The sequence below is a fragment of the Grampus griseus genome (genome assembly GCF_964374135.1).
Source record: "Grampus griseus genome assembly, chromosome: 13".
Taxonomy (NCBI): domain Eukaryota; kingdom Metazoa; phylum Chordata; class Mammalia; order Artiodactyla; family Delphinidae; genus Grampus; species Grampus griseus.
Genome location: NC_139007.1, coordinates 80,072,766 through 80,088,679, shown reverse-complemented (window position 1 = coordinate 80,088,679; position 15,914 = coordinate 80,072,766). Strand labels below are relative to the sequence as shown.

Genomic DNA, 15,914 nt, shown 5'->3' with positions numbered 1-15,914 from the left:
TCCAGGTGTGGCTTGCGTGCTGTGTGTCGGCTTTAGGCTGAGGTAGGGACATTAGAGAGAACAGTGATTGTATTTTTCTAGGAATGCTGGGTTTCCCTCGCAGAGAGGACTGACAGGTCAGTTTTTAGAATGGACTGCAGAAAGGAAGGTTGTTTACTTCTGTTTTGTTGTTTTGGGGGAGCCGTAGGGAGAGAAGTAGGGCTTTGAAACACGTTGAGGACAGTTGTCCTGGAAGTAGACGGAAGAGTCATACGTAAAGATGGGTGGCAGATCAGGGAACCCAGGGACAGGCTTCCACCGAGAGAGTGAGGGACCTGGGTCAGGTCCACGGCTCCAGAGTCTGATCGGCTCCGTGAAGGGGGACCGGCCACATCGGAGCAGATGGAGAAGAGGAGTCTGAAGATCAGCGAGGGTCTGACAGGCACGGGGCAGGGAAGTCAAGTGGACAGGAAATGGTTTCACGCCGGTCAGACCCAGGCTAAGGCTGCAGCTGGGTGGATGGAGTGGAAGGAGAGGTAGAGTGGCTTCTGTACATGGGGCTTTCTTGTGCGGCTTTGGACAGCCCGCAGAGGAAGGCGAGGCAGGTTTCGTATCCAGATGTTGAGATGGAGGTTTAGGAAACTAGCAGGATTGGGTATAGAAAACCTGGTCTTTCAGTCAGCTTCCTCTATACTTGGCTACCACGAAAAGCAGAACTGGGGCTTCACCAGACTTGCGGGGAGAGCTCTGGTAAGAGTCAAAACTGCCTTCCTGTCGCTTCGTGATGAGGACTCAGGTCTAGTCCCTCCTCCCCTTTTTTGGGTGAGTGAAGGGAGTGAATGAGCAGGTCATTCCCTGGCCTGTAGTAAACGGAGACTCGGGAGCTCCGCAAGCATCTGGCCCCACAGCCCAGGCCAGTGCAGAGACAGGCTCAAGGCAGACTTTGTTTGGTGTTTCAGTTTTTATTGTAAGTGCTCCAGATACCTGATTTTCATTTCTAGTGTGTACATCCCTCTTTCCCTTTAAATATGATAGAAGCCATATATTTGAAGAATAGTAACCTTTTTTTTAAAGGCTTAACATTATATGTCATGGAATTTAAAACTATGCGGCAGAGTTTTGACAGTATTCAACAAGTGTCCACGGCAAGTTGCTTTTTGACTTCAAGACACAAGAGTAACCATCGTGGGGCTGTCAGTGTAATGGACCACAGGAGACTTTTGTCCTAGTACTGGAGAGAATTTTAAAAACGTGAAACGCACTGTGACCTAGGGCTGAATTCCACCTTCCTGTATCAGAATTTCACGTTTCTGGAGGTTGAAAGTGCTCGTCGCCCCTTGGCATGCATGAAGCTGAGCACTCCCCCCCTTCCCTGGAAGCTTGTTGCCCGCCGCCTTCTATACCTTCCCGGGACCGCTGCTGCCCTGACCCCACTGAGCGGAGGCCCGGCCAGCTGCCGAGGAGCAGAGACGGGCATCCAGGGGAGGCTCTGCTTCACGTTGGTGTCTTTCAGCCCCTTTTTCATGTGGGCTCCCCGACAGGTGCAGTCACACCTGTGACACACACACACTTTTCCCGGTGGGTGTACCTGGGTTACGGCCCATTCCCTGTGGCCCACCTAGCTGTCTTTACTCAGAAACGCATAATGGAGGACAGAGGAGTAGGGGTGACATTTTATAAGATTTAAAGTTAACCCTAAATCTGCTCAAATTTATATTAAAAGTAAATGGTTCAGGGACTTCCCTGGCGGTCCAGTGGTTAGGACTTGGTGCTTTCACTGCAGGGGCCTGGGTTCAATCCCTGGTCAGGGAGCTAAGATTCCACAAGCTGCACAGTGTGGCCAAAAAAAAAAAGAAAAGTAAATGGTTCATGTCTTAGTAACAGACGGTGTAGCGGAGGCCTGCCCGCGGCGTCTAAGCTGGCGCCTCGCTCTCCTGGCAGCTCTGCTGCACCATGTGATGGTGGCAGCCCAGGGCCACTGCCATCCAGAGAGTTCCTCATGACTGTTTCGCCCCCCTCCCCCGTCTCTTTCACACAGGTGGTTAAGACCATCGGCCTTCGGGAAGTGTGGTACTTTGGCCTCCAGTATGTAGATAATAAAGGATTTCCTACCTGGTTGAAACTTGATAAAAAAGTAAGTCATGTTAACTATTTACAGGCTATTAATTGGGTTTGGTCTACTCTGTTGACATTGAAACTCTGTCTTTTGTTTTGTGTTCCTTTCTATTTGTGTAAAAGTTTTTAAAGACAGAGAGGTTGCAGGTTTCCAGTAAATGGAGGTAGTTGCTGGAAATGAGATCCTGGCATTTCTCCTTACTGCTCCCTTATTGGAGTGTGTGATGCTTAATTGCTCAGCTTTTAGTTGACCTTAGCTTTTGTTGGTTTTTTTTCCCAATGAGATTGTTAATCTTATAAACCATGAATCATCCACTGTTTTGTAAGAATCTGTTATTGCTCTGTTTGAACCTGTGATAAGAGTTTCAACTCCAAAGACTGGATAATTCCATTAACAATTACAGAGAACAGCAGTAAGCTAAATGTATTTTCTCCAGGCAGTTTCTCTCTTGTCTCCAGCTCCTGCTCTCCCTCCCATGTTACTGGGCCCCTTCCAAGGGGGTGGGGGGGCGTGAGGAATTACTGAGAGTGAGCTCATGGTCCAGGGCTGGCCTGGCCATGTGGACAGAGGCCAGATTCACGGGTCACTCAGGCAGTCCCCTGGAGTTGATAGCATCGCCCCCAGAAAACCAAGGCTGGGGCTGGGGCTAGTGTGAGGGTGTAACAGGACTCTCACTGGCCTTCTGTCTTCCGTGCTAAAAAGGTGACTTTCAGAACAAACATTATCTTCTGAAAACTGGCCTGAAGGATGCTTTTGAGTCAGTGGTTAAAACCTGTGTTGGGAAGGCAGGTCTTTGTCTTTTGAACTTGCAGTGAGGTTTGGCCTCTGCCGCCCAGGTGTCCGCCCAGGAGGTCAGAAAGGAGAACCCTCTGCAGTTCAAGTTCCGGGCCAAGTTCTACCCCGAAGACGTGTCCGAGGAGCTCATCCAGGACATCACCCAGAAGCTTTTCTTCCTGCAAGTGAAGGAGGGGATTCTCAGCGATGAGATTTACTGCCCGCCCGAGACGGCGGTGCTCCTGGGCTCCTACGCTGTGCAGGCCAAGTTCGGGGACTACGGCAAGGAGCTGCACAAGTCCGGGTACCTTGGCTCCGAGCGGCTGATCCCCCAAAGGTGAGCCGGCGGGGGCCGGGCCCGCGTGCGAGCGTCGTGTCAGGAGGGTCGGGAGGCAGAAGGGCTTTGTGGAGGGCGAGTGTTCTGCAGGCTGGGGACTCTGTCTGCAGTCACGGGCTGGCCTTCCGCAGGCCCTGCCACCCCTCGGTGGACCCTGGAGTGGCCTCTGCGACAGAGGGACTCAGCAGGGGAGGGGGCCCTCCTCACAGGAGCCGCAGGTGCCGGAGCGGAACCATCTTAGCGCTCCCTGGTGTATATGGTAAACCGGCCCCTGTTCAATCTTTTTATTTACTGGCGGTCACATAAATTACCTCTTTTGGAAGGAGAGGCCACTTAAAATAAAACACCTTTTAAAAGTGTTTCCAGCAAGACTGGGTTTGTCTCATTCCAGGTTCTGAATCATCCAGGCTGTTAATTGTCATAAATAGAAATGCCGCATCTTAGGAAGTAGATGGTTTTATTTGAAAGAACAGTCAGGGTCTGTGTGAGGGTGCTCAGTGGCCGGTCGCACGCTGCTCCCGGCCCTCTGGGGTGACGGCTCTGTGCCCTCTTCCTTTGCGATCCAGAGTCATGGACCAGCACAAGCTCACCAGGGACCAGTGGGAGGACCGGATCCAGGTGTGGCACGCCGAGCACCGCGGGATGCTCAAGTGAGTGCTGGGCTGGGAGCCGGTCTTCTTTGCAGGGGACTCGGGTCCTTCAGGTGACTCGCTCGGAGCCGTGCCTAGAGGGGCAGGGAAGGTAAGGAGCTGCTGGTGAGGTTTCTTCCCAAACGAAGCCAGCTGTTCCTCCCCACCGCCACCAGGGCAGAAGTGGTTTGGTTTACACCTTCAGTCCCTCCAGCCTTCTCCCCTCCTTGTTTCAGAGGAAAGAAAAGCTCGTGTCTGAAACTCTTCATTTTAGTCAAGGGGGCCGGAGCATTGCTCGCAGCCCACCAGGCATTTTCTTTTCCCTGTCACAGAGGTGCTGATTCGTTCATCGTCCATAAGGTGGTTGCCTTCAAAAGGTTGTAAATGTAAAAAAAAAAAAAAGATCCCAAGTGAGAAACACTTGCTAATAAAGGAGCACCAGCGAGGTGTGGAGAGGGTCGGAGTGGGACCTGCGGTGGGTGAGAACGGAGCGACCAGATGCCTGTCCTAGAATCCTCCTCTCGGGCACTGGCAGCAGCTCTTGGCATGATGTCCCGTCCTCAGAAGTTCATTTGCAGTTTGGGCCTCAGAGACTTTGTGTCCTTAGAGTTTCCTGCCTGACCCGAGCATCTTCTGTGGAGAGAAATAACTCAAAACCCAAGCAGTGGCCCCAAGTGAGGCAGACGGTGGGCTCCCTGAAGCACGGTGTGGGCCACAGAGAGAGAGAGGTCGTGCCCGGTGATAGAATTTCCAAGGGAAGCCCTCTGTGTCCAGAGTGGGCAGCACGAGCCAGTTTGGTTCTTTCCTGACACGTGACGTACGCCCGTGGTCAGTGTCCAGGGTGGCTGGGCGCCCACTTGGGGCACAGGCCGGCAGAGGGACGGAGGCACCTGGCTGTCAGCCCGTCCTCCATGATGCACTACGTTTCAGATCCTGGTGACGGTGTAACTGTTGAGCGCGGGGTGCACGCTGACGACGATGCCAATGTTTGTTCTCCCCACCCAGAGACAGTGCTATGTTGGAGTATCTGAAGATTGCCCAGGACCTGGAAATGTATGGGATCAACTATTTTGAGATAAAAAATAAGAAAGGAACAGACCTTTGGCTTGGAGTTGATGCCCTTGGACTAAATATTTATGAGAAAGATGATAAGTGAGTTGAACTTTATATTCTCTTTAGTTGGTGGGGTATCAGGCCTGGAAACCATGGAGAAAATGGCAAATGTGCATGTGGGTTCTTTTCAGAGTATTTATCTAGCAACTTACTGGCCCAGTGTCTGACGCTTAAGAGCTTTGCGACTGTGACGTGGCCATGTCGGAGGTTGGTTCAGAGGTGTGCGTTATTTCTCTCTTAGCCTGTTCATTATTAGCACGTGTAGCACGTGCCGAGGGGCCCAGCAGGTGGACCACACCGGTCCGTGACCTCATGGACTTTGGAGCTTGTGAAAGAACAAGAGCTGCAGGAAAGCCAACTCCCGCCCCTTCCTGTGAGGCCGCCCCAGCTGCCTGTAGGTACCAGCACGCCCATAGCCACCAGCCAGCAGTGCTGGGCGGCTTGAGGTGTGTGCTGATCCGACCCAGAATATTTATGGTGCTATCAGGGACCTTGAGATTCTGCACACCGGTAGTAGCCTTTCTGTGCGGACAGTCTAGCTAAATCCTCTGAACCTGCAGGAGGTACCCGATTGCCTCAGTGTGTTAGTTTGTGGAGTGGGCCCTGCTGCAGTTCAGTGCAGGCAGGCTGGCCTCCCCCGGCTTCCTTTGCCCATTCCTGTGGTTACCAGTTCTGCGCAGATGCCTTTTTCCTGCCAAGGGGCTAGACACACACACACACACACAAATCATTCTGATTCGGCAAGGACAAGTTTTCCGCGGCGGTTCCCTGTTCCTTGGGCTTGGAGTGGCAGCTCACCTGTCTCACCTGCTCTCGGCTCCCCCAGGCCCCAGGTTCCCACCCCTACCCTGACGTTCTTGAGGGCAGCAGCGCCGCTTCTGACACACGATAACCTGTACAGAGTCCACCATAATCCCGGCCACAGGCGCTCTGGCCAGGACCCACAGTCCAGACCCATTTCCCCTGGGGTGGGGACCGGTGCCTGGCGTTCCAGCCCCTCCACCGCACGCCCAGAGTGGGTGGAGGAGAGCGTCTCCGCCGGGAGGCGCGGTGCCAGTCGGACGAATCCAGTTACACTTAGGACGTGGCGTGCTTAGCAGAGGGTCGCAGGGACTCGCCTGAGGACCCCGAAGTGAGTTACTGGGGACTCCTGGTTTGCTCCTTCCCCGGCGTGCTAGACCCAGTGCTGTGGACAGGCAGAAACAGTCTGCATCAGTCAGGGACTCGGGAAACCAGCCCTAGTTCTTGTGGAGGCCCCTGGGCTGGAGGGCGGGAGCTGGTCAGCAGGGAGCACCGCGGCCTCGTGGGAGTATACATGGGAAACCGCCTTCCTGAATGAGCAGATCTTGTGACGTAGCCAAGGCCGGGGCTTCCGAACAGGTTTTTCAAGCTGCCAGGTAGAGCCAGAGGCAGGGACGTGCTGTCAACTTGTGACTTCCCTCACCCACGCAAATCCCGAGTGAAACTCCGAGCAGCTTGGCTCTTCCAGTCCTGCCTCCGCTCTCCTCCCCTCCCCCAGCTTAGCTGTGAAACGGGCAACCTCTCAAAAGGGTCTTCTCCCCAAAGAAAAAAGTCTCTTGGGGTCCCTTTTTCATTGTACGTATAACAGTCAAGTTGGGAGCATGTAGGACAGGAAGCATTTGTCTTCCTTTCTGTAAACCCTTAGATCTGAAGAGGAGAGAACATCGAGAGGGAGGAATTAGGCAGCTTCCCCGCACGCTGCCGTCAGCGTGGGACAGAAAAAGTTGAGATGAGCTGTGTTATAACCCTACCCGGCATCCTCAGGCCACAACAAAAACTAGAGGAGCTGATCCTGCCCCAGATTCTTCAGTGCTTTGCAAGCACGCTTCTCCCCCGGCTTCGTCCCTCCCAGGGCTCACTCCCCTAGTCCTTCTGTCCGGAGGAGTTTCTGAATGTGCCACGGGCCCAGGGCTGCAGCAGGGAGGATGCTGGGAAAGGGCTGTAGACCAGGAGGGGGCGAAATGAAGGCCAAGTGTCTTCTCCCTTACATTCCTTCCCCGGCGTTGCAAATCATGTATTCTGATTTACATTTCTATTTTATTGGCATTAGAAATGATGTTTCAACCATTTAAGTACATTCTTTTTTTCCAGTTTCTAAAATTATGCTCACAGGCAGATTTCTTTGGCGGGCGCGGGGGCGGTTACGTCTTCGTGCCTTACCGTCAGTGGCTTAACCTGTATCGCAGAGGAGAGCAGAAGGCGATTCTCGGATCTGTGTGTGCTTTGTTTTAACAAATACGTCGGGTCACAGCTGTCAGACCATCCTCTCCTTTCTGTCCTTGGTACCCTAACTTGAACGCGGAACAGACAGAATTTTTGAATAACTTAGTTTCTTACAGAAGTTTGCCGCTGCGAGGACTCCGGTTAGACCACCTCTGGGGGACGTTTAGAAGCCCAGCTCAGACTGGCCGAGAAGAGAGGCTGGACACGTGCGGGGAGGGCCTGAGGAGAAGCCATGGTGGCTTCTTAGTGTGGCTGGGCGGGTGGCAGGAAGGGCGGCTGTGGGGAGAGTTTTCTGACGGGCCTGCCCTGCAGAGGGTGGGGGCAGGAGCGGAGGCCCAGGCGCGCCCCCCCCCTCCGCTTAAGCGCCTTTTCTTCCACAAGGAAGTGTGGGAAGAGCTTCAGCCACTGTTGCTTATCTCCGTTATCACTGCCGCGGCCTCCGGGGTGGGGGGGGGGCGCCTGGCAGCTCTTCTCTGTCTCTGTTCTTCCCCCTCCGTGAGGCATGCCATGATCTGCAGCCCATCCCCCCACCCCAGACCTTTCTAAACTCTTCAGTGAAAACTTTCAAAACACTGCAAAATGAAAAGCATTTCACAGTGAAGCCCACGTGCCCGTGGCCACGAGCAGCCTCCCATCAGCATGTCGCCACGGACCTTGTCACGCCCCTCCCCGTCCTCATTTCATGGCCCTCCGCCCCGCTGGCTGCCCCCACGTTGCAGAGTAAATTGCAGGCATCGGTATACTTCCCCCAAAATGCATACTGTTCGCTAGAGCTCAGTATGTTTTGATTTTCTTTTGATGTAAAATTTAATTATAACAAAATGCACAATTCTGAGTGTTCGTTTGCTGACGTTAGACAGACACACGCCTGTGAAATCCAGGCTCCTGTCGAGAGGCGGAGCATCGTCCTCACTCTCTGCCGCGCATTTTGAATGTAAATGTTTTAACCCTTCATTTTGAAATCATTTCAGACTTTAAAAAGTTTCCAAAAATAGTAGGTACAAAGAATTCCCATGTGCCCTTCCGCAGCTTCCCCAGATGTCAACACTTTAACATAAACACAGTCAGGATGGTCACCTTGATACGTGATGCCCTTAACGGTCTTATCAGTTGTCCACCAGTGTCCCTTTCCTGCCCCAGGATCTGCCTGGAATCCCACCTACATTTAATTGTCACACTCCCCAGTCTCCTCCCATCTGGGACAGTCCCACAGTCTGTCCGTCTGTCTAGCACAGCCTTGACACTTGTGAAGAGCACTGACCATTGACTCTTTAGAAAATCCCTCACCTTGGATCAGTCTCATACCTTCCTGTGATAAGATTTGAGGTTTGCGCTTTGGGCATGAATCTGAAAAGTGCTGTCGCACCCTTGCAGGCAGCGTGTGGTGTCGGAACATCCTGCTTCTGGTGTTGACTTTGATCTCGGGTCAAGGTGGCATTGGCCAGGCTTCTCTGCAAAGTTACTCACCTCCCCTTCGTAATGGACAAGTGTATTTAGGGGAGAGTCTTTGAAACTATGTGAATATCCTGTTTGTTAAACTTTCATCTATTAATTCTACATCCATTGATGAGACTTGCATGAAGCAGTTATTGTAATATTTGAGAAATGGTGATTTTTTTTAAAAAAACCATTCTATTTACACATATTAATGGAATTCTATAAGGAACCAATTTCTCCATTTATTGTTTAGTCTTATGTTAATATGTGTTTTCTTCTATGGGCCGTAATCTATACTGTTATTTTGTAGCTAACATCGTTTGAGATTTGCTTTTCGGAGCCCCTCTGAGTGGCTCCTGGGCCCTCCTGACCCCATTATTTTCAAGGCACTTCCTACATACTGGTACCTCCAGATGCTCCAGCCCTGGAATCGGCTGTTTCTCCAAAGAGCTCTGGTCCCCAATCTTTCGAGAATTGCACTTTTAAAATTTGTGACTTATAAATCCTTTAGAAATCTTCTCTGTGGGTCCTTCTCTGTTTGTGTCCTCTGAGTGAACTCAAAAAAAAAAAAAGAGAAATCCTTGTAAGACTTTAATCTTCCAACTGTGGTCAAGAATAAAAGGAGGTTCTTTAACTTAGGGGTGAGTCATAATTTTCATGTTTAGTCCTCATCTTTCGATACTGCAGTCCTGCTTATGGGGCTATAAATTGTTATACGACGTTTCAGAGTCTTAAAAAAAGACAAACTTTGCAGGTACAGCAGAAAGAAGAAGCTGGAAGCCGTGGTGACAGGATGCCCAACCCTTGAGAGAAAGATGTCTGTCTAGCCTGAAGGTCCAAGTTTTCTGGGTTAGAAACTATTTTGAGAGACTCATATAGAACTAGGAGGCAGAGAACAGATCGTTGCGTTGGAAGCCGGGCCCACAGTGCTGCTGCGTGGCTGAGAGCTGAGCAGCTGCTGGTTCCTGGCTCTTCTGCTCTGCCCAGCACGTTGGCCTTGTGTTTTGGAGGAAAGTGTTCTGAAGCAACAAGTGCCTACCCGATGTCTCTCTTTTACGGCCTTTCCACGTAAGGATAGAGGTTACGTCCATGGCAGGACCAGGTGACATCCTGAGTTCCTTTCCAGTGCTCAGACACCTGTATACAAAGTTACTTCTTCAAACAATGTGTGTGTGTGTGTGTGTGTGTGTGTGTGTGTGTGTGTGTGTGTGTGTATCTCCCATATACAGTGGGAGATAAAATAACTGAACAAACTCCCTGCATGCGTTTTTGAGTGCTGTGAAGCATGTTAACCAGATGTATTTCAACAGGCATTGGTGATCCTATAGGACAAAACTAAAAAAAGGATATATATCAAAAAGATTGGACACTTAGAACCACAGCCTGGCCAGTGCCCTGACTGTTGGGTCCCAGAAGCCTGTCGGGCTTAGGTGCCCACTCCCGGCCCTCAGAGGCCACGCCCACTGCCTTGACCTGGCTCGTGTTGTCATAACAGGACCTACATTGCCCATCAGTTTTTATTTAAACATGTCGGTAGGCAGTAGAGTCCTCCCCACTCCTGCTCTTTTCTAAATGGGAAGTTTCTATGGCTCATGGCAAGGACCGTTTTCATGGCAGCATCTCTGAAAGGTTGCTTGAGGATCTGTCATTCCTTCTGGAATGGCATCCATGGTAAATGTGTTGAAAGAATAGGGTGGAGGAGATGAAGAAGAGGGTGGAAATTATGAGGTAAGTAGAGCAGTGTGGTCTTGAAGTCATACCATAAGCTTTCCCAGAAATGCTAATTAAAAATCCGGAGTTTCGGCCAGTAGTGGACTAGTAGCGATTAAGTAGGACAGTAGTGGGGCTACTGTTAGGGTGTGTGATCTGAGAGCTCCCTTGGAACTTGGAGGATGACATGGGAAGGTGTCTGTCTGACCAGCCAGGAGAGCATGCATCACCAAGATGAGAACTAGAGGGGCAGAATCCGTATACCAAGCCCTCAGCTCATCAAGAAGCTATAACAATTGTGAATATACATGCACCCAACATTAGAGCACCTAATATATTAAGCAAATGCTAACAGTTTTCTGAAGGGAGAAACAGACAGCAACACGGTAAGGAAACCTTGGACTTGAACCTTACCAGCGCTTTCCTTTTCCACTGGTGAACAGCTGCCCTGGGTGTAGCATGTACAGGAAACATAAGGTGTGGTCTTTGCCATCAGACTGCTCACCTGCCTGGTTTTCAGAGAACTAAATAATAATGCAGTAATTTAAATAACAAGAATAGTTTGTGTAGCATAAGGGACTGCACGTTGGTTGAGAGGGGAAAGGGAAAGGCGGCTGAAAGGGAGAGTGAGCTGGCCTGATGGTGCACGTCTGGGAGTGGTGGGGGAGGGAGGAGGGAGGCCCTGCCGTGCGAGGGGCGGCAGTGAACCCTGTGTTGAAAGGATGGGCTGAGCCAGGCAGCTGGGTCTAGGTTAGAAGGCTGTTGGACGCCAAGTTAAGGACTGTGGATGTCATCCTGTAGAAACCGGGGGTGGGGAATTGGGGCGGCAGTGTTGACATTTTTCAGGAGGGGAATGGATTGACCAAAAGGGACATTAATCAGACAAGCAGACTGGAAGTAGGGTTCTGTAGGCAACAGAAGGAACTTGGTTGGTTAGGCTGCTGGCATGTGAGAGGTGGGATTAGGGTGGTGACGTGGGAATGAATTGCAAAAGATGGTCATGAGAGATACTTCAAAGGATGAAAGGATGTGCCTGGTTAGGAATCAGAGTTGACCTCAAGATTACAAGCCGGGGTGACTGGACGTAGTAACTGAGAAAGACAAATGCCAATGGGAGCATATCAAGGCTTCCTAGAGCTTGACCCTCAGTGACACCCACCTGTCAGCTAACCTAGCACAGGTGGCAACTGTTCAGTTATGATGTACACTCAGTTATGATGTACACTACATAATAGGATTCTCGGGCTAGCTTTGTACTTTTTAAAATTAAACTAAAAGAAATTAAGAATAGATTTACAAACCTTTCTTAGCCAATCCAAGTACCCATCTAACTCTCCCACCTTTTTTTTTTAACCTTAGGTTGACCCCAAAGATTGGCTTCCCATGGAGCGAAATCAGGAACATCTCTTTCAATGACAAAAAGTTTGTCATTAAGCCCATCGACAAGAAGGCTCCCGTAAGTTCATAACAGTTACAGGTTACTGTTTTTCATCTTGCAGCCAAATACGTTTCCAAGATAGAGGTCAGATTTCTCTGTGTGACAAGGAACCGGTGATACTCAGAATTACCTGTGTGTGTGTGGGCGGGGGGAAGAAGTCCCAGTAGGTTACATGGAGGGTTAAGGTCCCCTTGGGCCCTGCCACTGGGCATTGCAGTAGGAGGTTATGGTGGAACCCAGCGGTCCACCCGTCAGAAGCCAGCTGACTCTTGTCATCTAAGTTTCCAAATGGTCTTCATGCCTTATGAAGAAAAGGGCAGTTCTGAGTCATCGACCTTTGCTAAATGATAAGCATTTCACAAAGTGTTGCATTTCTGGGCTTGTGAAATGTTCATATTCGTGTGGAAAACCAGCCTGCCTCCAGGCAGTGGGCCTGGGGTGGGGTGCTCACGGCAGCATTGCCCTGGTACCCCCTGGAGCATGCACTGTGATGGTCAAGCCTCGGGGCCGGGCTTTGACCTGGTGAGCTGTCCTTGCAACTTACCCACGTTAGGATACGTCAGACTTGCTGGCCCCCGCATCCCCCCCTCCTCCTGGTACGGACTGCGCCTTGTTTTCCCCTGACTGCCCTGTGCCCCGCAGGTGGTCTTCACACTGGCACCTTCACATCGGTGCTGATGTAGGAAACAGCCCCTCACAAAGAAGAGCCTGTTGGGCAGTCATCCTGGGAGGACTTAGCTAGAAAAGGAACGTCATATCCTAGAATTTGAATACCAACTGTTAGCCAATAGCTGTAAAGACCGGTACATTGTGGAAATTATGTAAACTTTCAGCTGCGTTTGCTCAAAAGATTAAGACAATACGTAATGTAGAGTGGTGGAATGGGTGAGGAGTTTGTTTTTTGTTTTGAAAAGACATGGAGGAAATTTTTTAAAAATTTATTTAATTTTGGCTGCGTTGGGTCTTCATTGCTGCACACAGGCTTCCTCTAGTTGTGGTGAGCGGGGGCTACTCTTCTTTGCGGTGCACAGGCTTCTCACTGCGGTGGCTTCTCTTGTGGAGCATGGGCTCTAGGCGCGCAGGCTTCAATAGTTGTGGCTCGCGGGCTCTGTAGAGCGCAGGCTCAGTAGTTGTGGCGCACGGGCTTAGTTGCTCCGCAGCATGCGGGATCTTCCCGGACCAGGGATTGAACCCGTGTCCCCTGCATTGGCAGGCGGATTCTTAACCCCTGCGCCACCAGGGAAGCCCAGGAATTCGTTTTCTAATTGGAAATCTGTTCTTTAAAAAACTGCCACTAGAAGAAATTCTTATCCTTCTTGGAGCCTGTCGTGAATTTTACCAGAGTTACAGTTCGGAAGGAACTTGGTGTCTCATGTAATTTGGTTCCTTAGTTACAGTGTTCGGCTCAGAGAGGCACGTCTGGGAGCCCTCCAGGGCTTGGGCACCGCATGGTGACGGTTAACGCTCAGGGGACAGCGTGTGGCATTGCTGTCCAGCTGCTCCTCCCACGAGGGGTTAGTCCTGAGGAAGGGAAAACCAGAGGTCTGGACACTGTGTGTAGAAGTATTGTCTTCACTGAAAGACACTTTCCGTGTTCCTGCTGTTCGCAGACTCATGACTCCTGCTCCATGGGCAGTCGCACAGCTATTTTAAATTAACAAGCGTTTAATACAGGCTCTCCAGCTCCATGGTAACAGGTCACATTAGTATGCAGCACCGTGAACCGAGGGTCGTAGTGTTTGTTACCAGTGTTACGTGGGCAGTGAGATGGGGCAGTCAGAGCGAGAAGATCCTGCGATCCTGTGTAGGCTACTGTCTGTTCATGAGACGTTACTGATTGTTCAGAACATTTTTTGAGAAGTGACAGAAGCAGGAATTCTGGGTAGACTGTTTAAGAATTAAGTTGTATGGTTTTTTTCACATTTGGTTTAAGTTTAGCTTCCGAAAAGCTGAAGAATATTGTACAATCACAAGCTCCCAGGCAAAGGCAGTTGCGGTACATCTGGTTGAATTAGCCGAGTATACTTTTGCTATAATCTGGTTTTATGTGAAGCCATCACTTGAAAGGGGAAAAAGGGAGAGAGAAACATTTGCTGGTCACACGCCGCGTGTCAGGCGCGATACTAGGATGGTGTGCATGGCGGAACAGGACAGGTCCCGCCCCATGAGGTGTACACGCCAGTGAAGAGATGGGTGAAGACAAACAAAGCAAGTAACGTGCTTTCTGGCAGAGAATTTAACAGTGCAGCTGTACTGAGTGACAGATCGGGGGACGCAGATGAGAGGTGGGGTGGGCGATGGCTTCAGGTGGGTGGGTCTGGGGGGCCTCACGGAGGAGGCGTCCTCTGCTTGGGTGCCTTGTGGTGGGGGCTGGCTGGGGGGACGGGTCCCTTGGGGCCCGCACACCTCCCAGGGCTGTTCTGCGCAGCCGCAGACAGGCTTAGCGCCTGGGGCGGTAGAACACCACATGTCCAAGTTCACGCCTTTACGTAGAAGACAGAAAAGGAGACCCGGTCGCGGTCGCGTCACCACTCCGGGGGAGGGATTCCTGAGCTTGCGTGGAGGGCGGTCCCCTGGGCAAAGCCCCCGGCTGAGCGCCGGCCCCGCGCCCCAGCCAGGCAGCTTCCGCCCCCGGCCACGCGGGTGCCGCGGTTCGGAGCCGTGATCTTGACTCTTGTGCTGCGCAGTGCCTGCCTGGGTGGCTCACGGGCCGAGACAGCTGGCTCCCCTCGAGAATGGGCCTTTTGTTCCTGCCCCATGGGAGAGGCGGAAGGATGGAGACCTGCACGTGACAGGAGTGGGCCCTGCCCAGCCTGCGCAGAGGGCGGCCCCGGGGCTCCCGTGTTCACCCGACAGCTCGCCAGGGCTTCCCTCCTTCCTCCTCCGTGTCCCTGGGGACTTGGGTTCGCTGTCCTCATGCCCGGTTTCGGTTTTTAGGACGTCGTTCTCTGCCAGCTAAGATGGCCTGCCCCAGGTCTCCTCAGGAGGCCTGGGCTGGAGACGTGGGTTTAGAAATCTCTAAGTAAAAGCTTCTAGTTTTTGTTTTTAACTTGAAGTCAGGAAGTGGCCTCCTTCAAGGCGGCACGCGAGGGCTCCTCCACCTCCCGCGAAGCCATCGATGCTCTCGCTGTCTGGTGTTCACAGGCCCTGTCTTCGGGCGACCGGACGCTGTGGGGAGTGTCACCTGCAGTTCTGACCCTTGATATTTTTCTGAAGAGGAGTTCGTGCTAATTAGAGTTTCTTTACAAATACTTAGGAACCACAGTCAAGACCCATTTGGGTAGCATGGCTGTGCAGCCGTAACGAGAGATTATTTTCTCTTTGTGTAATAGGAGACAGGTGGGTAATAAAAATACCCGCTTCTCCCAGCTCCGCAGACACCTCCTTGGGAAACCCGATGACTTAATAACAAGTGTGTGAAACCCCAAGGAGAGCCCCCCTCCGCCCAGGAGGTCCGTGGGCTCTCAGGCTCGACATTACTGCCTCCCTAGCATTTTTGGACAGGTGTACCAGACTGAGGCACTAAGCAGGCCCTTCCTGGCCCTGTTGCTCAGCTCGCGCGGCGTGCTCCTGTAGGTTTTGGAAGTCGCTCTGGGACACGCGGCACCGCCTCTTGGCCGCAGCCACCCTCTCCCTGTTGCAGTGGTCGGCATCTGGGTGCTCAGGGCCCTGTGCCTCAGAAGAGAAAGCGGGAAGAGGAAGCAGATGCCCCTTTTCCAATATATATATATTTTTTGGCCGTACGCGGGCCTCTCACTGTTGTGGCCTCTCCCGTTGCAGAGCACAGGCTCCGGACGTGCAGGCTCAGCAGCCATGGCTCATGGGCCCAGGGGCTCCGCGGCATGTGGGATCTTCCCGGACCAGGGCACGAACCCGCGTCCCCTGCATCGGCAGGCGGACTCTCAACCACTGCGCCACCGGGGAAGCCCTCCAGTAGCTTTTAGCAAGAGTTTCTAAACTATACTGCTCCTCTGTCGCCTCTGTTAACTACAGGGGTAATCAGGAGCTAGGAAACAAGACCCTGTGTCATCCGTGTCCCGGACTCGTGTGGTCACAAATCATGAAGCTCTTGGATGCTGTGATTTTGTTCTTGTTTTTAAGAAGGCTTTCCAGGGCTTCCCTGGCCCGTGAGCCGTG

The 15,914-nt window shown here is 51.9% G+C and overlaps 1 protein-coding gene across 1 annotated transcript in view; it reads left to right on the top strand.

The window, feature by feature from the left end:
- The window catches only part of EZR (ezrin), a 49,671-nt gene that overhangs the window by 27,543 nt on the left and 6,214 nt on the right, over positions 1 to 15,914 (top strand). Inside the window, exons 4-8 of the mRNA XM_082669449.1 lie at positions 2,018 to 2,113; positions 2,932 to 3,206; positions 3,773 to 3,856; positions 4,841 to 4,987; positions 11,699 to 11,795. Coding sequence (XP_082525575.1) covers positions 2,018 to 2,113; positions 2,932 to 3,206; positions 3,773 to 3,856; positions 4,841 to 4,987; positions 11,699 to 11,795 — 699 coding nt within the window. The remainder of the gene's footprint in view (positions 1 to 2,017; positions 2,114 to 2,931; positions 3,207 to 3,772; positions 3,857 to 4,840; positions 4,988 to 11,698; positions 11,796 to 15,914) is intronic.